The 23452-nt window shown below is 31.7% G+C and overlaps 1 protein-coding gene and 1 pseudogene across 1 annotated transcript; one reads left to right on the top strand and one right to left on the bottom strand.

Annotated features, from left to right (window-relative positions):
- Positions 1–559: 559 nt before the first annotated feature.
- Positions 560–5207, bottom strand: LOC130815095 (cysteine-rich receptor-like protein kinase 44). The gene is made up of 8 exons (XM_057681444.1): positions 5121–5207; positions 3838–4933; positions 2936–3076; positions 2721–2839; positions 2077–2287; positions 1745–1982; positions 1474–1624; positions 560–1219 (listed from the first exon to the last, which is right to left on the bottom strand). Exons 2-8 carry the CDS (start codon positions 4694–4696, stop codon positions 875–877), a joined length of 2064 nt encoding a protein of 687 aa, XP_057537427.1. The 5' UTR covers positions 4697–4933; positions 5121–5207; the 3' UTR covers positions 560–874.
- A 1072-nt stretch (positions 5208–6279) lies between these two features.
- LOC130815097 (cysteine-rich receptor-like protein kinase 44) lies at positions 6280–18437 on the top strand (annotated as a pseudogene).
- Positions 18438–23452: the final 5015 nt, after the last annotated feature.

Raw genomic sequence — 23452 nt, forward strand, 5'->3', positions numbered from 1 at the left:
ACAAAGTAACCGTCCCAAAAGACACCTCCCGTGAAAAGAAACCGCCATTTTGCGAGCCGTGTACAATTACGCGAGCCGCGAAATGGAGACAGAACGCACTCCGCGCCCCGCGGATGAGGCAGCAGCTTCTCCGCGCCCCGCGGACCTCCTCTTTGACCCATACTCATCTTCTTCAATGGTGCTTGCTAGTTTGAGTCACCATTAACAACATTAATATAGTTACCAAAAAGTTTGGTGAGAGTACACTGTGAGACTGGAGACATCAACCTCCAATGCGAAGATATTTGTCTTAATAGTTCACACTCAAAACATATATATATATATATATATATATATATATATATATATATATATATATATATATATATATATATATATATATATATATATTTCTATTACTTTCTAAATGTGAAAATACACAATCTTACAAATGTTAGAATTAATAATGAGTTTATATATGACATTATAAAAATTCAAAGCATAACATTAAATGAAATTATGTAAACATATAGGGGAGAAATCATCAACTTTTCAAGTGAACTCTCCAAAATACTACCACCATTGTGTGTATTAAAATTCGCACCATATTGACTTTTTATACTTTACAAATATATTTCAACCTCATATAGTTATAAGGAAAAACATACATGATCAACGGAATTCTTATTAAATGTTTTATAATATCAATTTTTGTGATAATTTACTCTAGACATAATTGTAGATATTTACTATCAAAATTGAATCTCAATGTTGATAAATTATAAATTTATTTTTAGGCTTGTATAACGTCGGCTCTGATACCAAAATAAAATTTTTAGGTTCCATCCGGCAACCAATTCTCCTGAAGGTAAGCTTGATCAGGCCTAATAAAATGTCATAATCTAGGCTCCAACTCTGTAATAGAAACACCATTTATTGAATCTCTTCCTGATCTGATGCTTGCCTGATGATCAGTAGTCGTAGAACTCCACTCCGAAGCCATATTCGATAGACAATTACTTTCCGCGAAAAATGCAGGCGGTGCTGGTACTTGAAGCTGTACAGAATGGCTACTCAACATAGTATCTACTGTAGACATAATCGGCCTGTCTTCTGCTTTGTGTTGGACACATAACAAACCAATATGTATGCATCTTAATATTTCCGGGTTTGAATCGTTTGATAATATTGCAGGATCTATTAGATTCCAACCTGTATTTTCCTTCCAATTTCTCCAAGCCTATAAATTTAACCCATGAATATTGTAATTACATTTGAGTTTTATTATGTGAATATGCAACCATTTCTCATTTAAAATGGAATATTTAGAGTTAAGTATGAGAAGGGCATGTGCTACATCCACACTACGTCCTTATAGATTCTCGTGCGAGAGGTCATATTAGAGTATATAATGGATCCTGTGTCTCAACCATCAACTTAAGCTTTTGGTTGAGTTGGTTTCTTGACGACACATGAGAAATTAACCACACTTACAAAGCTAAGGAGGTTTTCTTGATTCTCTTGGTAAAAGAATGAAGTGATCTTTTGCCCACTTATAATCTCTAGTATAAGTACGCCATAGCTGTAAACATCCAACTTTACTGATACCTGACTTTGTAGTGCATATTCCGGTGATATATAGCCTCTACGGTGCAATAAATCATCACTCTAATTAGGATCGGCTATAAGGATTAAGGACTGTTCACAAGTACGTCATAAAAACAATATAAGAGTTTACGAATTTAGAAAAATTTTGTTTACTTACAGAGTACCGACAACTTTGCTAGCAAATGTCTGAGTTTGATCAATCTTAAAGAGTCTTGCCATACCAAAATCAGCAATTTTAGGATTAAAATCGGCATCAAGAAGAACATTCCCTGCTTTAAGATCGCGATGAATGATCTTTTGTCGAGAGTTTTCATGGAGATATAAGATCCCTTTAGCAATGCATACAATAATTTTGTAACGTGTTTCCCAACTCATAGACCGACGCTTCAATGGATCTGCATTTATTTAACCAAGTATAAGTTTCAGATAAATTCAAGAACAAAAACTCATTTAATTTCTAAAATTTGAAGTTAAGTCCTTAGTCCTTACCATATATGAAATGATCAAGGCTTCTGTTGGCAACAAACTCATAGATAAGAATCATTTCTTTATTTTCCAAACAAAAGCCTAGAAGCTTCACCAAATTTATATGTCGAAGCTTGTCTAGTATTAGAATTTCATTCTTGAATTCCACATCTCCTTGTCCTTTGTTCATCAAAAGCCTTTTCACTGCAATTTCTTGCCCATCAGGAAGCACACCCTGAAATGGAAATCGCAATAGCTCGTAAATTTCCTAGAATTACATCGACGGAGCATAAAACATGTAGTTCATTCTCAATGGAGTTGAAGTTTACCTGTTTTTTGGTTTTAGATTATTTTGGACTATAAAATTACTTGTCAAATTATATACATTTTTATTTATGTCAAATTGCGGAACATGTTTACTATAAATGAATCGAAAACATCCTCTTTGTTTTTTGAGCCTAAGTTACAATCTAGTAAAAAGTATTGTATAGACTTGATCCATTCTGTTTTAGTATGCACCAACCTAAAATAGCAAGTAATTCTCAATGATTGTACTTAGATTGTATTGGTCAACTAAAAATATTTGCTATTTTAATACATTTTAAGGTTGATGCACACTAAAATAGCGTGGATCAGGTCTATACAAGACTTTTTCTGTTATCCGTTACCTTGTAAACAATGCCAAATCCACCTTGTCCGAGCTGATGATCATCGGAGAAATTATGTGTAGCATGTTTGATACTACGAAGACTAAATTGCAAGGACTGGAGATTCTTAATTTCATCTTCTGCACTTAATTAGCACAGAAATAGTTTAATACACTAATTAACAAGAAGCAACAACATTTTTAAAAAAAAAATAATAAATAGATCAAAAGGCTTACTACTGAATTTCAGCATCCAAGTCTTTCTTGGTCTCTTCCTCCATGATAAGATGATGAAGATGATACTCATAACAAGTATTGTTGACACAGCAATCGGAAAACATATCGCAATAAGTTTAGCATCTTTTTTGCTTTTATGAACTACAAAAACAGAGTTATTTTGTATAGTTTAATTTAAATCACAGGAAACGAGGAAAAAAAATCACCATTATGGTTAAGTAAAATTAAATCCATGGACTAGTGGTAAGAAAACTAGGATTGTTTACCAATTAGTTGCTGGTTCAGTTGAACTCTAATTGACAAATTAGTAGCACGTAGCATTGACTTTTTTATTAAGACTCATGTCAATTGTTAAGGTGACATTTTTCAAGTTTTCACAAAAAAATGTTCATGAAATTTAAAAAAATAAATATTTTAAATGTTAAATATATATTATTTTATTGAATAATATATTTGACGTAAAAAATTGAAGACATTTAGTGGCAAAAATATAGAGACCACAAATATCATGTTTTATAAAGTTAGTTGGTAACATATGAAAAAGATAAATAAAATATGAAATATTAAAATAAAGATGTGTCAAAATTTGTTATATAAATAAAAATACTTTTTTAGAAACAACAAATGAAACAAAAACAACAAATAAGAACAAATTTAAGAAAAAAAGAGTAATTATAAGCTATTTTTAATTTTTTTTTTAAATGGTCAACAAAGTCATCAAAAGGCTATAAAAAAGAAAAAAAAAAAGTAATCGTTTGATTTTGACTTTAAAATAAGCACATGATTTTTGGTGGTGCGACCAAAATCCAACCAAAATGCTCTAAAAAGTTTGCCAAACCCTAATGTCTAACCTCAAGATCTTGACTTCGAAAAATGACTTCATTTATAAAATTGCAATTTACCTGCCGTAGATTTTAAACTACTATTGTTCGATGACCGTGGAAGCAGTCGCAATGGCGGTGGCGGTGGTGGTGGCGACAAGGCTAAATCAGGCACATTCCCAAAGAAAGGCTCAATATTATACCGAACAAAACAACTTGGTTCAACAAAAATCGCTCCAGAAGCCTTATAATTTCTCTGAACACAACAATTGGGCAAAATATTTTGCAAATAATCATCAATACACTGCATACAATTTCTCCTTGACAAATCAGGAGTACACTGTACAAGACCATACAAACTCTGCCCTCCCCCAAATTTAGCTTCTCCTGACGCATATTTCCTCTCAGAATTACCAGAAGCAGCGCGATTCTGTAGCAAACTCATCAAAGAAGACAAAGTGCCGTTAAAATCATTACCATTTTTGATATTATCACTATTATCTTTGATATACCATTTTCCATTATCCTGTATTTGTCCATAAATAGAACGGTTGGAGATGAAAATAGAACAATACCCACTGTACCCAAATGCTTCTTTTTGATTAGGGCACACTTGGGGGAGTAAATTAGCTGCGTTTTGGATACAAAGACGGCATGTAATGACCGGGACATCGCCTCGACAGAGGGCTAATGAGTTTACTCTGTCGGGTTGGTGGCCGAGGGAGAAGTTGTAGAAGCCGTAGGTGATGCGAGTGTCTGTGGAGAGGGAATTAAGGAGTTTTTTGAGGTTGGTCTGGTATGTACTGTTTGGTGGGTATGTTGTATCGCTGCACCATTGGGTTATGAATGTGGATTGAGATGTGATTAATTTTGGGAAGGTGAAAGTTATGATGATGAGATGAAGATGTATCATTGGAATACGAGAAAATGGTAACCCCATTATCGTTTTTCTGGGTGTTGATTGAATTGAAAAACCTTAGATATCATGGTCTTCAATTCAATATGTCGCTCGTAATGACACGGTCTGGGCGAGGGAGGGTGCAGTCGTGTAGACAATTCATACTCATTTCTCCTTTAATGAAAAGACGAAAGGACTATGATTAATTTACACCCAAAAAATAAGAGCTCTCTATAAAAATAAATTTGAGTGACATCGTTACTTCAAAAGTAAAACTACCTGTAGAAAAATATTAGTCATAAAATTATGATTGAAACAATATAATAAATATGTTGAGTAAGTAAATATACAAAAAGATAAAAAAAAAAAAGCGAATAAAAACAACCCGACACTAGGATAAAAGGAACAATTAAAAAATTATTAGTAGTCTAAAATATAATTAAGATATAATTTGTGAATGAAATACCTTTTGGTAGAAAAGTTTCTTTCACCAACTAACCCAATAATGATGTACGCTGAATGTTGAGATTACATTCAAATGATGCTAGATATCCTTTCCCTAGTTGAATAAGCGTCCAGCCGCCCACTATAAGTAGGTACACAAACTTATACTTTGTAGGTTTTGAAATTAGTAGCTACATAATAAATTTTTCACTATTTATCGTTTAAGCTTGTTTTATATATTGGTGTTAATGTGTTTAAAAAAATATAGACAAGTAAAATTTTGTTTAAATCATCTAATTGCATATTATTATAAAATTAAATTTTTATAATTTTTAAATATGTATAGTGCAATATATAAATGATTAAAATAACACATTAGATTGCGTAAATAGTCAAATATAGCAAGTATAATAGAATAAACGAAATAGCAGTTTATAAGCAAATATCTAGGTAGCAACTTTTTTAAAAAAATATGGTTTTTTCATAGTACTAATTGTGATCTGGTCTGGTCTGAAAAATAAAAAAATTGAGACCAAACCCTAAACCGTACTTTTAAAAAAAAATTTAACCACACCATTTAGATCGTAATTAAGTCCAAATACTAAAATTACAATTTAATCGGACCAAACTTTGTTTTAATACTTTTCAATTATTTCAGTTGAGTTGACTCTACTTTTACACTAGTTTGATTTATAGTGCTTGTCCGTTATTACGCTTGTTATTTTTTTTACCTTAACAATTGTTTTTCACACTTTTTAATGTTTGAATTTAATTGTTAATATTTCCAATTATATATATCAAAAAATAATGAAAATTAAAAATAAATAAGCGTTGAATAGAGACGATTCAAATAAGGTCTTATATGACTATATTTTAACTTATAGATTACCGAGAATATATACTAGTCGATTTACTTGATAAATAGTGGTCGAAGTCAATAATGATGTAAGTTAAAAAGAACGGAGGAAGTATTTAATATTTTAATAATATCAATTTACGCAATTTAATGTATTATTATAAAATTTTATATATTGAAATATGCACGTAAAAAAATATAAAAAATTAATTTTACGTAAAAATATTATTAGACAATCTCCCACAGTTCTTGACATCACCCGAGCACCCTCCCTTGACCATACAAACCCAAAGATATTGAATTTCATCCCAAGAGAAATTTCTCAAACCTTATTACATAACCTATTATATAAACCCTAATCTAAACCCACCCCAAAACAGGAAACACCCAAATAAAAATGGCAAAACCCCATTGTTTATTCCTCATCCTTATACAACTTTACTCAATTTATCCAACATATTGTCAAGTACCAGATTTCACAGCCCATTATTGCTTCCTAAATGGTAACTACACCAACACAAGCGCATACAAAACCAATCTCGACACCCTTTTGTCCACCCTATCCAACACCCAAACAAACTCTGCTTTCTTCTACAATCTCACCATCGGTAATGACCCTAACAAAGTTAACGCCATCGCCTTATGCGGAGGCGATGTAACCCCACAACACTGTCATAACTGTCTCGATAATTCCATCAACAAACTTCCTGAAACATGCCCAATCCAAAAAGCGGCATACGGATGGTATGATGATTGTATGTTGCGCTATTCGAATCAAACAATATTGGGAATCAGACAAGATTTACCTGCACATATAAGATCTAATAATCAAAAGGTGACCGATAATGTTAATGAGTTTAATCAAGTTCTGGGAGGATTATTACATAGTATTCAAAATGAAGCAGCATCTGGTGATTCTGAGCTTAAGTTTGCAACGGGAAGTTCTGATTATGGAGATTATAAGAAGATTTATGGGTTGATGCAGTGTTCTCCTGATTTGTCTTATCGAGACTGTTTTAATTGTCTTGGGGATTATATAAATAGGCTTCCTGATTGTTGTAATAATAGTGTTGGAGCACAAATACTTGGGTCAAGCTGCAAAATCAGATACGAGGATTATCTGTTTTATAATAACAAGTCTTATAGTCCACCACAGTCTTCGCCACCATCGCCAACGTCTTCGACCCCATCGCCAACGTCTCCTCCTCCATCAGGTAAATTACCGTATAAAGAAAAATTACCTAGAATAATTCAATCTTTTTATGATTTTTCTACGATAATCTTACCTACTGATTAAACATAAATAATCCCAACTTTATGGTTTATTTTTCTAGAATAAACTCGGACTATCGAATGACTTGCTATAGTAGTTAATTTACAAAAAAAAAATAAATTGAAAATTAATTTAAAGTTAGAGAAAAACTTTGAAAATTAGTTTAAAGTTCGAGAAAAAGTTTGAACATTTATTTAATATTTTTCTCGAAGTTTTATTTTATTTTATTTATCTTATTTCAAAAAAAGTAAAATTTATTGTAGCAGGCTATCCAAGTTTGCTCTAAGTAAAGACCCTTTGAATTATTCATAATTAATCAATGTATAAGATTATTATAGGAAAATTATAAAAAATCAAATTATATTGGATAACTTTTTCTTTATAAAATATTCTATTTATTATCTAAAATTTCTAATTTCTCGATTTTTGTGAATATTTAATCTGACAACTAAAAAACGATGACTCGATGAGTATAATATAAAGCGAGGGGAAGAACTAAGAAAATTACAAAAGCAAGACCAGCTTTATACGCGTAGTCAATTTGTCACGCAGGCGGAGTAGAGACCCCATTTCCTTTATCTAGTCTTCTTCTAGTCTTGTGGCATAATAAAAGTAGAAGTATTAAAATCTTTTTCCTATCATACTGTTTTCTAGAAGACAAAAGAGTTGGTGAATAAATTTTCAAATAATCATTACATCGTTTTCACTGGTTTCGAAAATTGACCAATTTTTATATTGCTAGTTGGATGATGAAAAGATTCAAGTAGGGATGGTAATGGGTCGGACCCGACTTGGATTATACATATTTCGACTTTGCTCCGAATTTTAGTCGAATTTTTTTTTTCAGTCCACCTCCACTCGAAGTTGGATTATGCATACTCCAACTTTGCCCGACTCGGACTCTCGGACCTCCAATGGAGTCGGATACAGAGCCGGATTATTATCAAACTTTATTGTTGTGATATTGTACCAATGATTTAAAGCATACGAAGTTAACAAAATATATTTTTCAAATACAATTTAACAAAAAATTATGTACTTTGAATTCAAGTTTAACATGAGAAATATTCCTAATACTACAATTTAACAAATTTTTCTCGCATTTTGATTTGGCATATTTTATTTCTCTTGATCTGATTTGTCGTATATTGATTGATTGATCTAAATAAAAATACCAAATAGTTTTTCAATATAAAAAATTACAATTAGTATGAGAGAAAGCTTGAATTAGTCACGTTTAGAGTTTTAAAGGAAACAAAATATTGGGTTAAAAGTCAATTTCAAAGTGGGATTTCCTTCAGGGTCGGAGTGTCGGATTTTTAATAAGGTCCAACTATGGTCCGTCTCTAACTCAGATTCGGATCGTAAAGTCGGAGTTGGAGTCGGATAACCTTTTCCTCGAACTCGAGTCGGATTAGGGTCGGATTCGGTTTGAATTGCCATCCCTAGATTTAAGGGTGGTCTAGTTAGAGATGGTTATTACTTAATACTTCCTCCGTCTCTATAAGTATGCATTTAAATTTTTTTGATGAAATTTAGTAAAAAGAAAAATTGAGTTAAAAAATATGAAAAAAAAAGAAATAAATGATAAAAAAATAATTCGTATTGTATGAGACCGTCTCAAGGTGAGACAACCTCAAAATAAGAAGTCTCTAAGCTAAAAGTTTCTATTATTGGGTTAATTTAACCCAACTATGAGATATGTTTCACGGTAAAACTATCTCATACAAGAATTTGTGTAAAAAAAGAGTTAAATTAGAGAGAGATGATAAGTTTATGAATAAGATTAAAAGAAAGAGTGTGTGATTATAACCCAAAAAAAAGGTGTAATATAAATGGGACAAACTTATACAGAAAATAATGCAAATTGAGAATGACAGAGGGAGTAGTTTATTAAACTTTTTATGTTTGGGTGGTTTTGAGAAAATATTTTTTATTTGAGAATAGATTATAGAATCTCTACAAATAAAAAAAATTAATTCTTACTATAAATGTTGATAATCAAATAACTATAAATACAAAAGTGAATTAGAAAGTCTTTTATATTGATGGGAAATTTCACAATTAAAAAATCAATTAGTTTATATAGCATGGGGATACTTTTTCAATATATTCTAAGGGAGCACAATTAAATACTCCAATTTCATAAACAATTAGATAATGCTCCATATCACAACAAAATAATAATTAATTTAAGTATTTAGAATGGAGAGCCACTTCAAATATAAAATTAATTTTTGTCAGCTCTTTTGGGTGAAGGATACGCATACATTTTGTGTATACATACATGATACATATGATGAGTTATAAATTATAAGTATCTTAAGACTATAAAACTATTGGCTTGTTTGTAGCATTATTTTTATATGATAGTATTGTCTTTGTTGAGATGATGACGTATGGGTAATTAACAAAGGGTGGTCCCTCCTCAATTCATAAAATTAAATTTATCATTATATTCAGTGTATTTAATTTGTTTATAGGAAAAAATTATAATTAGAGTCTGGAAAAAAAAGAAGGACGACAAATCATACTCATAAAAAAGAGTTCCAATAAAATTAAGTTAATTTTCATAAAAAATTAATTTTAGTATAATAAGTTTGATAGATTAAAAACAAGTTAAAATTTAAAAAAAAAACTTCATACAAGTTAAAAAATAATACTCCTAAAAAAATGAACTAACATCTTATTTTCATCACCTATTTTTTTTTTAAATGAAGCTTATAACTATCGATTTTTATTGTACAACTTTTATCCAATTGAATTTGCAGGAAAAGGAAGCAACACCACAAAGATCGCTCTTCTAATTAGTATTCCCGTATTCATATCAATTGCTCTTCTACTTGCTATTTGTTTCTTGTGTAGAAATAAATTTAAGACCAGAAAAAATACTCAATGTAAGAAAAAAATTCTCTGTTAATTAATTATTTAATTTATTTGGTCTACAATTATATACTCTTCATCTAATTATGTTAACCTTAATTTTAAGTAGCATCATTATATACAAGTGTTGATGATAAAGAGAAAGATGAAGAAAGCAGAATGTTAGTGTCTCTACAATATGGTTTTGACACCATTAAAATGGCCACGGATAACTTCTCCCATTCTAATAAACTTGGACGTTTGTGGATTCGGCACAGTTTATAAGGTAAATGTGTCGTCCAAAGTTAAATATACTTTCTCGTTAATTTTTTTCTCGTAAGATGTATAAAAAACACAATTACATAAAATTTTGTTTCATTCATCAGGATGTAGTGATGTACATTTATTAGCTAGTATAAACGTTGCAAATTTAATTTTTTTCTAAAAATGAAAGAAATATATGTTAGTTGTATGTCGTCTTGACGGGTGTCTTAAGAAATTTAACGTAGAATATATAAATGAAACAGGGAAAATTAGTAAATGGGCAAGAGATTGCTGTGAAAAGATTGTCAAAAGAATCAGGACAAGGTGATGGAGAATTTAAGACTGAGGTTATGTTAGTGGCCAAGCTTCAACATCGGAATCTCGTTAGACTACTTGGATTTTGCTTAGAAGATGATGAACGACTTCTTGTTTACGAATTTGTTCCCAATACAAGTTTAGATCATTTCTTATTCGGTAAGATTATTATGTTCAAATCTCTATTTATTATTTATTTACATGTGAGTGGTTTTATTTTAGATAAAAAGAGTTAAAAAGATTACACGTCATCTTATAAATTTGAGGAGTAACTCTATGCTCTTAGAAGTATATAGTATATCTTGAGACCTCGACCATTCGTTTAAGATTTTTTGGTTGATTTGGTTTTTGACATGAAATTAAAAGTTAGCGTGTCAAGAAGTCAGGGGTTCAAATCTCATCCACCCCTTATTTGGCGCTAGGTATGAGAAAAGTTTGTGATGCATCCACACTTTTGGCCCAAAGTGATCTCGTATGATGAAGCATGTTAGATAATATATAACTTATAATGGGTCCTCATCCATCAATTTAAACTTTTAATTGACTGAATTCCTTAAAATATGTAGTACTATCTATTGATTTTAGTTGTGAACTTTCTGTATGTGAATTAATTATCTCTTTTTTTCTATATATTTTGATATGTTGTTTAAAATGAATAATTGGGATGGAAAAGTATACATCACGTTTCATCACCAATATCTTCACTTTAATTTCTAGAAAAATAAAACTAGTTGTCATTTGTATTTTCTGTTAAAAAATAATTTTTTAAAAAATAAGTTTTTGTGAGAAATTATTTTTCTCAAACCAAACACTAACATTTAGCTAAATCCTAATTAATGACTCTAAAATGTGTTTAGATGCAAGCAAGCAATCATATTTGGATTGGAATATCCGATACAAGATTATAACAGGCATAGCTCGAGGATTGCTATATCTTCACGAAGATTCTCGACTTCGAATCATCCATCGTGATTTAAAGGCTAGCAACATACTTTTAGACGCTGATATGAATCCCAAGATTGCAGATTTTGGCATGGCAAGATTGTTTGATGTTGATCAAACCCAAGGAGATACCAATAAAATTGTTGGTACCTAGTAAGTAACCCATACGGATTAGTTATTTAGTCTACCACTTGCTTTCTTATTATTGTATGAACCAATTCCATCACATGAAAACTATTAATGCATGAGAAAATATCATTTTATGTATGTAAATTTGACATTATTTTTATCTTGCAGTGGGTATATGGCTCCGGAATATGTATTTCATGGATTCTTTTCAGTAAAAACAGATGTCTACAGTTTTGGCGTACTTGTACTAGAAATGATTACAGGTAGAAAGAGCTACGATGTACATAATGAAGAATACTCAGAAGACCTTTTAAGCTTTGTAAGTATATACTCTCCTAATAAGCTCCAATGTGGCGTTGTCCATCACCCTGTAAAAAAAGTGCTTATATCCTCAAATATTGGTCGAGAAAATGAAATATCCCTTGAACCAATTACATAAATCCATTATCTACATGTTTATAATACATGTGTTACCCTTATATTATTTGCATTATATTAACAAGTGATACTTAAAATAAACGGCTAGTCTCTTGAGTGACTGTTTCGTTAAGAGACGTGATCGAACTCAGGCCATTAAAGATTACATGTTTATTTATCGTATTTTTAATGCTACTTACATTATTCTTACTTGCCGTATTCCTAACTCCTACTTTCAATATCTTAAATGTCTACTAATATCAGTCTTAATACCTACTTACAATATTTTAAAAAATATATAATGGGCCGGTCCAATTAGAGATGGTTTCTCAAGGAGACCGTCTCTCACAAAAAATTGTGTAAAATAAAACTATGACCCATATCCTTTTATCTTTTAAACGACGACGGTTCCTTAATTAATGATTGAATATTGTTGTAGAACAGAATACACAATTGATTTATGCAGATTGAGTTTCAATTGATTTGTTTGAGAGGAATGAAAGAAGGAGCAAGAGGAAGAGAACAGATTTCACTGGGAATGCTTTTCTTGTTTTATTATTATATTTTCTTTTTTTTTTGTAATTACCTCTTTCTTTATAACAAGGTACCCCTATTTATATGTAATTTTATTTTACAAAAAGATACTAGAATAAAAAGAATCAAGAAGGGCTTTGATAGTTTGTTAGAGGTATATATACCAAGACCCCCCCTCAAGCTAGGGAGGCTGGTCAGGAAGCATGCCTAGCTTGTGAACCAGCTTGGAGTGTTGAGCAGCAGGAAGAGGTTTTGTGAGAACATCAGCCAATTGGTCTGTTGTAGGAAGATAAGAGAGTTCTATGAGACCTTCCATCACTTTCTCCCGAGTAAAATGACAATCCAATTCCACATGTTTAGTCCTTTCATGGAATACTGGATTCCTGCCAATATGAATTGCAGATTGATTGTCACACTTGAGTTGTACAGGAAGCAAATTACAGAGACCTAACTCTTTCAGAAGGTTGATAACCCAAGTGACTTCTGCTGATGCTGCTGCCATAGCCCTGTATTCTGCCTCTGAGGAAGACCTTGAAATGGTACTTTGCTTCTTGGATTTCCAAGAAATGGGTGAGTTGCCAAGAAGAAGAAGGTAGCCTGTAACAGATCTTCTAGTATTGGGACAGGATGCCCAATCAGAATCTGAGTAGGCTTGTAAAATGAGTTGTGTATTTGCTTTCAAGAGTATACCTTGGCCTACTGTTGCATTGATGTATCTAAGTACATGTTGGAGGGCTTGAACATGAGGAAGCCTTGGGTGTTGCATAAATTGGCTTAAAGTTTGAACAGCAAAGGATAAATCAGGCCTGGTGTGTGTAAGGAAGTTTAGCTTCCCAACCAAAGACCTATATTGAACTGGATCATGATAGGGGTCACCCTCATCTGCTAGAAGTCTTACTGTGGTTGGCATAGGAGTTTTAGTTGTCTTAGAAACATCCATATTGCAATCTTGAAGAAGTTCATTTGTAAACTTCTTCTGTGTTAAAATAATACCTTGCTGCACATGTGTGACCTCAATACCAAGAAAGTAATGAAGCAGGCCAAGGTCCTTCATGCTGAAGGTAGAGTGTAGATGTTGTTTGAGATTGGAAATGACAGAAGAATCAGCACTTGTGATGATAATATCATCTATGTATACTGCCACAATAGTCAAGCCTGAAGTTGTATTCAATAGAAACAGAGAATAGTCATTTTTGGATTGCTTGAACCCTTGTTGCTATAACTCTTGATTAAGTCTAGTGAACCATTCTCTGCTGGCCTGCTTTAAACCATAGAGAGACTTGACCATCCTACACACTTTATTTTCTGGATTGGGAACACCTTCTGGCAATTTCATGTACACTTCTTCAGTCAAGGTGCCATGTAAAAAGGCATTGTTTATGTCAAGTTGGTGCAAAGGCCATTTGTTGCTAGCAGCAATGGCAATGAGACATCTGATGGTGGTCATTTTGACAACAGGAGAAAAAGTTTTCTGGTAGTTGATGCCATACTTTTGTGTGAATCCCTTTGCAACTAATCGAGCTTTAAACCTTTCTACTGAACCATCTGCTTTCAACTTTACTTTATAAACCCACTTGCACCCAATGGATTTCTTTCCTTGTGGCAAAGACACTACATCCCAGGTATGATTGGTGCTGAGAGCTTCAAGCTCCTGATTCATGGCTTCAACCCATTTTTGATCTTGGGAGGCTTCTAAGTAACTTGTTGGTTCAAGAATTCTGCAATTTTGCTCAATAATATCTTTGTTATCAGGTGGGAGGGAGGAGAATTGAACAAGATTGCACCAATGCGCATTAAGTATTGTAGCACACACATAGTCTTGCATCCAGGGAGGTTTATTATGTGGTCTAGAAGATTTTCTAGGTGGTGGGAGGTCAGTTTGTGGAGGAATAATTTGAGGAAGAATAGATTGTTGTTCATGAGAAGGTTGTGGTCTGAAAGATTCTGTGTTAAGAGGTTGATTAGTGATAGAGTGGGAAAGTGGTTCAGGCAAAGGAGGAAAAAAAGAGGGATCAATTGTTGTTTCAGCAGGGAGGAAAATAGGCAAGGAAGTTGGAGTTGAGGCAGTGAAATGAAAAGGGAAATGTTTTTCATGGAAAACAAGATCTCTAGTGACAATTATCTTGTTAGTATCAAGAGTTAAAACCTTATAAGCTTTCTGATGAGCAGGATAACCTAAGAAAACACATGGGATGGCTCTTTGGTCAAATTTGGTTCTGTGAGTTTTGTTGGTAGAGCAGTAGCACAGGCATCCAAAAACTTTGAGATGCTCCATAGAAGGCTTGCTGCCATGTAACTTTTCATAAGGAGTTTGAAAGAAAATTGCTTTCAAAGGCATCCTGTTGATAAGATGAGTGGCACACAATAAACAATCACCTCAATACTGAATAGGGACTTTGGATTGAAAATATAAAGCCCTTGCAGTTTCCAATAAATGCCTGTGTTTTCTTTCCACAGTGCCATTTTGCTGTGGAGTGTTAACACAACTCTTCTGATGTGCAATACCATACTTCATGTAGAATTGTAGAATATCACCTTCACAGAATTCTTTTGCATTATCTGACCTTATAGTCAAAATATTGGCTTGAAATTGGGTTTTAACAAAAGTAACAAACTGATATAACAAATTTACCACATCACTTTTGTGCTTGAGAAGAAAAATCCATGTATGTCTAGAAAAATCATCCACTATAGTCAAAAACATCTTACAATTGTCATGAGTCTTGACCTTGTAGGGGCCCCATACATCAATATGCAAAAGCTCAAAACACTTCTTGCTTTTAGAAAGACTTTTAGGAAATGGTAGCCTTGTTTGTCTAGCTTGTGGACATATCTGACATATGAAATCTATAGTCTTATTATTGTTATTCATACTACATACATGATGTAATCTCTTGAATGGCAAGTGACCAAGCCTTAAGTGCCAAAGCTTGCTCTCTTCTGAACTTTGTGTGACAACACCAGTGGCAGCAACTAAATCAACTTCAGAATTATGATTTGTGACTTCATCTACTGCATATAATCCTGACTTCAATTCACCAAGAACCAGGGAACTTTTCTGTGAAGGATTCTGTAGTATACACTTGTTCTGTGTAAATGTAATGGTGCAATTAAGATCTTTACACAACTAATGAGTTGATATCAGATTAAACTTGAATCCTGGAACATGTAATACATTTACTAATATGATCCCATTCCCCAAGTTAACAGAACCTATGTGTTCCACAGTTGATTTCTTTCCATCAGCCATAGTTATAGTGTTTTGTGCATGATCATACTTCTTATGTATCTCAAACAAAGCTAGATCAGAACAGACATGATGTGTTGCACCACTATCTACAATCCACTTAACTTTGAGATTAATTAAGAGGCATATACCTGCTACATAAGCTTGTGGTTCAGTAGAACTTTCCTTTTGCTTTCTGAGATAGCTTTTGATTTCATTGAATTCTTGTACAGAAATATAGGCCTGAGCTTCTGGATCTTGCTGTTCATCACAATCTTGTGTAATGACTGCTGCAACCTTCTTTCCTTTGTCTAGTGTCTTTGGCTGAAAGTTAGGAGGAAAGCCATTTAGAACAAAGCACCTTTGTCTGGAATGTCCAGGAACCTTGCAATGGTCACGGTAATAATTGATGTTGTTATTCTTCTTGTATCCACCATTATTCCTGTAATTACTTGGTAATGAATAGTTGTTGGGTTGAAGAGATGACCTATTTGGTTTGTACTCATGTCTCCTGTATTCCCCTTTTCTATAGTCAGCAACAAAACCCATAGTATTAGAAGATTCTCCTTGCAACTAAGCAACAGTTCTCTGCTTCTCTTCTTGAATTAGCAATCTATAAGCTACGGACATATTTGGTAGTGGCTGCATCATGAGAATGTTAGTCCTGATGTTAACAAATTTATCATCTAGCTTCATGAGTAACTGTATGAGTCTTTCTTCTTGTTGAGCTTTAAGAAATTTCCGAGTCAAGTTGCATGAACATCCATTACATGTACAGATAGGTAATGGATTTATGCCATTAATTTGATCCCACAAGGATTTGATTTTAGTGAAAAATTCAGCCACAGAACTACTTCCTTGAATCAAGTCACTTAGATTTTGTTGCAAAGTGAATAACTGAGGACCTGATGTCTGATCATATCTCTCCTCCAGATCTTGCCATATTTCTCTGGCTGTAGCAAAATAGAGAACACTTCTAGCAAGTCATTATCTAATGATCTCAGAATGAAAGAAATCACCAAATGATTACATCTCTTCCATGCCTTGTAATCTTCATGAGTTTCATCAGGTTTCATAACAGTTCCATCTATGAACCCTAGCTTGTTCTTAGCAGATAATGCTATAATCATACTCCTTTTCCACTCATTAAAATGTTCACCATTGAATTTCACAGATACTAAAGGTGTAGATGTGTTTTCAGAAGGATGAATGAAGTAAATGCTAGCAGGATCTTGTGATTTAGAAAGAATATTTTGTGAAATGGACATAATGAAGAATTGGAAAATAAAGATTCAAGAAAGAAAGACAAAAATTATGCAGAGATTGAAGGAATTTGAATCAGAATAACAAAATGAGATGGATTTCTAAAAAAAACAATGGAACAAGCACAGATAAAACTAGGTCAGAACAAAATTAGAAAATCAAGGATACCAGAATGCGATTACGGAATTGCTCGAACATCAAATTGTTGTTTCAGAAGTGGCTCTAATACCATGTTGTAGAACAGAATACACAATTGATTTATGCAGATTGAGTTTCAATTGATTTGTTTGAGAGGAATGAAAGAAGGAGCAAGAGGAAGAGAACGGATTTCACTGGGAATGCTTTTCTTGTTTTATTATTATATTTCCTTTTTTTTGTAATTACCTCTTTCTTTATAACAAAGTACCCCTATTTATATGTAATTTTATTTTACAAAAAGATACTAGAATAAAAAAATCAAGAAGGGCTTTGATAGTTTGTTAGAGGTATATATACCAAGAAATATATAACATATAATTATGTATCAATTAAAATTTTTAGTTGAATTATATAAGCTTAATACTTAATTTCAGGTATGGAGGAATTGGAGAGAAAATACGGTGGTAAATATAATTGATCCAAGATTAAGAACAGAAACAAGAACAGAGATGATAAGATGCATCCATATGGGATTGTTATGCGTTCAAGAGAGTGTAGAAGATCGACCAACTATGTCTTCAGTTGTGTTGATGCTTAGTAGCCACTCGCTCACTCTGCCTCTTCCTTCTCATCCTCCGTTCATAAGTGATGGTAACAGTGTAGCTAATGCCAAGGATTCATCCCCAGGGAGTTCATCTATAAATCAGGATTCTATCTCTGACCTCCATGCCCGATGAGATTCAAGACATGAACATCTTGTTCATCATTATGTCTCCAATTTTTTGTGTCCAATTGGTATTAGTCGGTATTAAATGGTGGAAATGATAATCAAAAGCTATTATAATTTTAATAAGAAAATTCTTTAATGCGAGTTTAATCATCATGCTTGTTTTTAGGTAGTAGGTCTATAGAAAGATCTCTAGAGATTTATTCGATCAACTCCTGATGTGTAATTTTTATTTAACCGCAAGCGCACGGTATATGTGTAGTCGCGGGTCGAACACAAAGAAGTTAGGACAAGAAACTTGCTAATTTCTATTAATTATATTGCTCAAAGATAAAAATGTATGATTGATTTTTGTCTAACAAACTAAAAATGCAATATGAAATAGGTTTAAATTATATTATGAAGAGATCTAAGGTGTCGGGAATCCCCTAAATTCTTATATGCTTAAACTCTTGTTAGTGTCTATGAAATGTCGGATTAATTACGTGATTAAATATGATCTTGTTAATTACAAACTCTCGCTCTGTTGATTAACTATTAGATTTAGACCTTATTAAGTCGATTCTCACATGCTAGTTTTATTGAATGAATTAATAAGAATTTAACTAAAATTTATCCTAAAGCAAAGTTGATCTTAATCTCACACGCTAGTTCTATTGACTAGTCCAACAAAACATAACTAATTTAATGTTATTGGCACAATTCAATCACTTTAATCCTAATTTCATAGACATTCAATAATCAAATCATACTTCAATTATAGGTTCAAACTCTAACCCTAGAAAATAAATCTACTTACTATTCATGGTGGAAGCGATGAACACAAACCTTAAGATGATACTAAACATGAATGAAAATGATAATATTGAAATTTGCAAGGAAAAACAACAATTAGACTATGAGACACACAATTAAAGATCGAAAAGACAAAAATATGAAGAACCATACTACTTTTAATAAATGAGAATTTTTAGGAAAAAAATTAAAGTTTGACAAGGAAAGATTAAACTAATACAAATTTGATAAAGAAAGACTAAACTACTAATAAGAAAGTAAATTAAAGACAAGAAATTAAAAGTTTACAAGTATTGAAAATGGAGTTCTAGGTAGATGATGGAGGAAGGAGAAAGCAGGGGGTTTTCAATCTCCTCCTTATGCTCCCTGTAAAGGAGGCTTCACATAAATGCTCCTCATTAACCCCTAAATAAATCCCTAAGAAATTAATTAAAATAAAGATAAAAATAAATAATACAAAATTAAAATATTGAAAATAGGCTGCACGAATTCCAGAAGAAAAAGCCTACTCGGCGTCCACTTCCACGACCAGGAAGCCGAGTCGTCATTACTAAAAGTAGGTAAACTCTTAATTTCAATTTAATGTTTAGAAGCTCAAAATGATGTCAAGATTAGCACTTAATCGCGACGATTATACGGTAAATAAGAGTGATTTATGTATGAATTTGCAGGGTGTATGTTCCATAGTGAAGTAGGGCTAATGAGCTTTGAACATCCAAAAAATAAAATGAAGGCAATGCCAAGAATTGATAGTGAAGGTGCAATGTGTGGTGCTAATTTTAAGGTGGATGTTTCATCTAAGAGGAGTGCTATGCCTCGTGTTGGAAGTGAAGCTAATTGGGCCTTATCTAATTCTCAAGCTTAATTCTTTGGACACAATTTTAAAACTTTTTACTTTAAAAACATCTTTTTAAAAACGCAAAAATAAATTAATAACATGTGAAAATAGCCGAAATAACTAAATAACGAAACAACTTATAATTTGCTCAAATATATTAAAAAAATTGTGGGGACAGTTAAATTGTGGGAATAAATATGCTTAAAAATGAAAGAAATTGTATGGATAAGAATTTTAAAAAGTTGGAAATTTTAACCAAACTAAAAATATTGCTAAGTAAAAGAGTAGACTTAAATAAAATCATGAGTGATTTTGAAGGTGTATAAGATGTCAAATTACACAAAACCCCGCACTAAAGAGACTCATATATAAAAAAATCATACTTCATAGTTCATTTATAAGAATAATATAATGCTAGAGCAGGTAGTTAGAGGTTTAACATATTAATGGTCATAAGATCACACTTTATTAGTTTTTTTTTTTTCACTGTCTCAATTTCTAAAAATAATCAACATCTAATTTCTTAATCTTTAAATCCTTCAAATTTTACTCTTCTATATTACTCCCTCCTAGTTACCTAAAGTGTCCTATTTGAATTTTCACTAATTTTTATGTGGTTAAATAGAAAAAAATATAAAAGAGAAAGATTGTAGTGTTTATAAATTTTGATCACAAATTCTTGTGAGAAACGGTCTCTTTGAGAGATCATCTCTAATTGGGGCGTATCATTATATATTTTTTAAAATATTGTAAGTAGGCATTGAGAATGATATAAGTAGACATTTAAGATATTGAAAGTAGGCATTAAGGATACGGTAAATAAGCATTAAGGATAACGTAAGTACGCATAAATATGCATTAATTTTTAATGGGTGGATTTGAGATATGTCTCTCAAAGACTCAAAGAGACGGTCTTTCAAGAAACTAGCTGAATTTTGATAGGGGTATAGTGAGGTTAACAAGTGAAAAGATTAAATTTAGAACGGATAAATTAGTAAAGTTAACATAAAAAAAAATAACACATTTAGAATGACTTAATTCAAAAAGAAAATAAAACACTTAATGTGAATAGAAGGGAGTATTAGTTATCTATCCAATATATATATATTTTTCCTCTCCCTTCTTAACATTAGGAATGAAAATATAATTCTTATCAACTTAATTTAAGATATATTTATAAATTTAATTATAATGTAGTTAGAATTTATAATGAAAATTAAAATTTTAGCGTAATAACAATATAATTAACAAACAACAGCCTCAATTTTGAAAGTTCACAAAAATTAAACAAGGTCCGCGTTATGTTCACTCCACCCCTATTAAAAATGTTGACTTTCTTACGACGACTGTCCTATTGTAAGTTGGAGGAATCAAAAATGTACCTAACCAATGCGCGTTTCCAAAATTGTTTTAATACCTTTCAAATATTGTAGTTGACTTTACTCTTTAAGTATACTATTAATCAATTCTATTTAGGAAAATTTACTCAGAATAATCCAACCTATATACGATTTTCCTACAATAATTCCAACTATCGATTAACCATGAATAATCCCAACTATTGACTCACTTAACCTGTGCTGTTGTTGCTCTTGTTTTTACCGGTGCAACAGGTAATTTTCTGGCATTTAGTCAATAGTTGGGATTATTGTAGGAAAATCGTAAATAGGTTGGATTATTCTGGGTAAATTTTCCATTTTTTAAAATATTTATCTTTTTTTTATATTCAAAATGACTTGCTACAATAGGTAGCAGGTCACCCGGGTGTACCCAAGGCAAAGACCGTTCTAAGTTCGGATTATTCATGGTTAATCGATAGTTGGGATTATTGTAGGAAAATCGTAAATAAGTTGGATTATTCTGGGTAAATTTTCCTTTTATTTATTACTCCCTTGTTTTTTTTTCTTCTGGTTTATTTTTTCACATGACTAAATTATGAAGCTTGATATTTCTAAATGTATATTATAATAAATTATAAAAAATATATAATAAAATAGTATATATTAATATAGATATATTTTATTTGTATATTATATGTCTGAAAAATATTAATTAAATTTCTCTCTCCTTAAAATAAAATATTTTAAACGTAAAATACATTAGAGAATGAGAGAATATTTTATTTTATTTGATTTTCTAAATGTAATACTCCCTCCTATTCCTCCCATTAGTCCCATTTGACTTTTCACCAATTTTTAGGTGGGTCAAATAGGACCACTTAAATAGGAGAGAGAATGTAAATTAGTAAATTGTTAATGATTTCTTATTAAATTAATGATTCCTTCCAAAATTTGAATTTTACCTCCTAATTTCAAAAAATTTGCCTTTTAAATCTGAAAATTAACATAAAAATTCTGAAAATACAGAAAATAGAAAATCTGATACAAGTACTCACTAATACATTCATGAATTCATACATTACATAGTTCACCATTGATTAAAATTAATTGTTCCAACAACGTAAAATAAAATTACATAAGGATCGACTACTTAATTTCCCCAAACCTTTTCAACTCTTCAACAGCATCAGGATAGTCGTAGTCTTTGCTGATCATGTGATTGCGTATTTTTTTCTTTCATCGACTTCAGAAAAAAAATCAAAACATAAACTGATGCATTAAAATTAGGCCACAAAATTAATGCCAAACAACCACATTTGTCAAATCCTTTTGTTTTATCAAGTAACCAAATGTCCAAAAGTTCCGAAAAACTGAAAACAAATTTACTTAAAGGAAAGCATGAAAAAATGAAAATCCAAAATTGAAAACAAAAAACAACAACTCAGGAGGGAAAAAATCAAACGTAAGGAAAACAGAATTTGAGAGGGAAGCATAAAAAAATGAAAATCCAAAATTGAAAACAGAAAACAGCAACTCATGAGGGAAAAAAATCAAATGTAGGGTAAATAGAATTTGAGAAGGAAGCATGAAAAAATAAAAATCCAAAATTGAAAACAGAAAACAGCAATTCAAGAGGGAAAAAAATCAAATGCAGGGTAAACAGAATTTGAGAAGGAAGCATGAAAAAATGAAAATTCAAAATTGAAATCAGAAAACAGCAACTCAAGAGCGAAAAAAATCAAATGTAGGGTAAACAAAATTTGAAAGGGAAACATGAAAAAATGAAAATCCAAAATTGAAAATAGAAAACAGCAACTCAGGAGGGAAAACATCAAATGTAGGGTAAACCGAATTTGAGAGGGAAGCATGAAAAAAAGAAAATTCAAAATTGAAAACAGAAAACAGCAACTCAGGAGGGAAAACATCAAATGTAGGGTAAACAGAATTTGAGAAAGAAGCATGAAAAAATAAAAATCCAAAATTGAAAACAGAAAACAACAACTCAGGAGGGAAAAAATCAAATGTAAGGTAAACATAATTTAAGAGGGAAGCATGAAAAAATGAAAATCCAAAATTGAAAACAGAAAACAGCAACTCAGGAGGGGAAAAAAAATCAAAAATCCTCTATATATACTCTATCAATTACACACATTAATTGCACACATTAATTACATACCAAAAAAACACAATGGGTAAAATAAAAGATGTTACTCCACATCATAAAACACAAATTATGCAAAAACTCCTCTCATCCATCAACAAAAAAGAAAGACCAGATCTTGGCACAATCAACAAACTAGCTACTAAATTTCAACTTTGTAGGAAAACCATAACAAGGTTATGGAAGGAAGTTCCAAGTCAAATCAACACCAACCAAACAGTAATCAACTTGGGGATTAAGAGGATTGGAAGAGAACTAAGTAACAAGATTCAAT

The sequence above is a fragment of the Amaranthus tricolor genome, chromosome 6 (assembly GCF_026212465.1).
Source record: "Amaranthus tricolor cultivar Red isolate AtriRed21 chromosome 6, ASM2621246v1, whole genome shotgun sequence".
Lineage (NCBI taxonomy): Eukaryota > Viridiplantae > Streptophyta > Magnoliopsida > Caryophyllales > Amaranthaceae > Amaranthus > Amaranthus tricolor.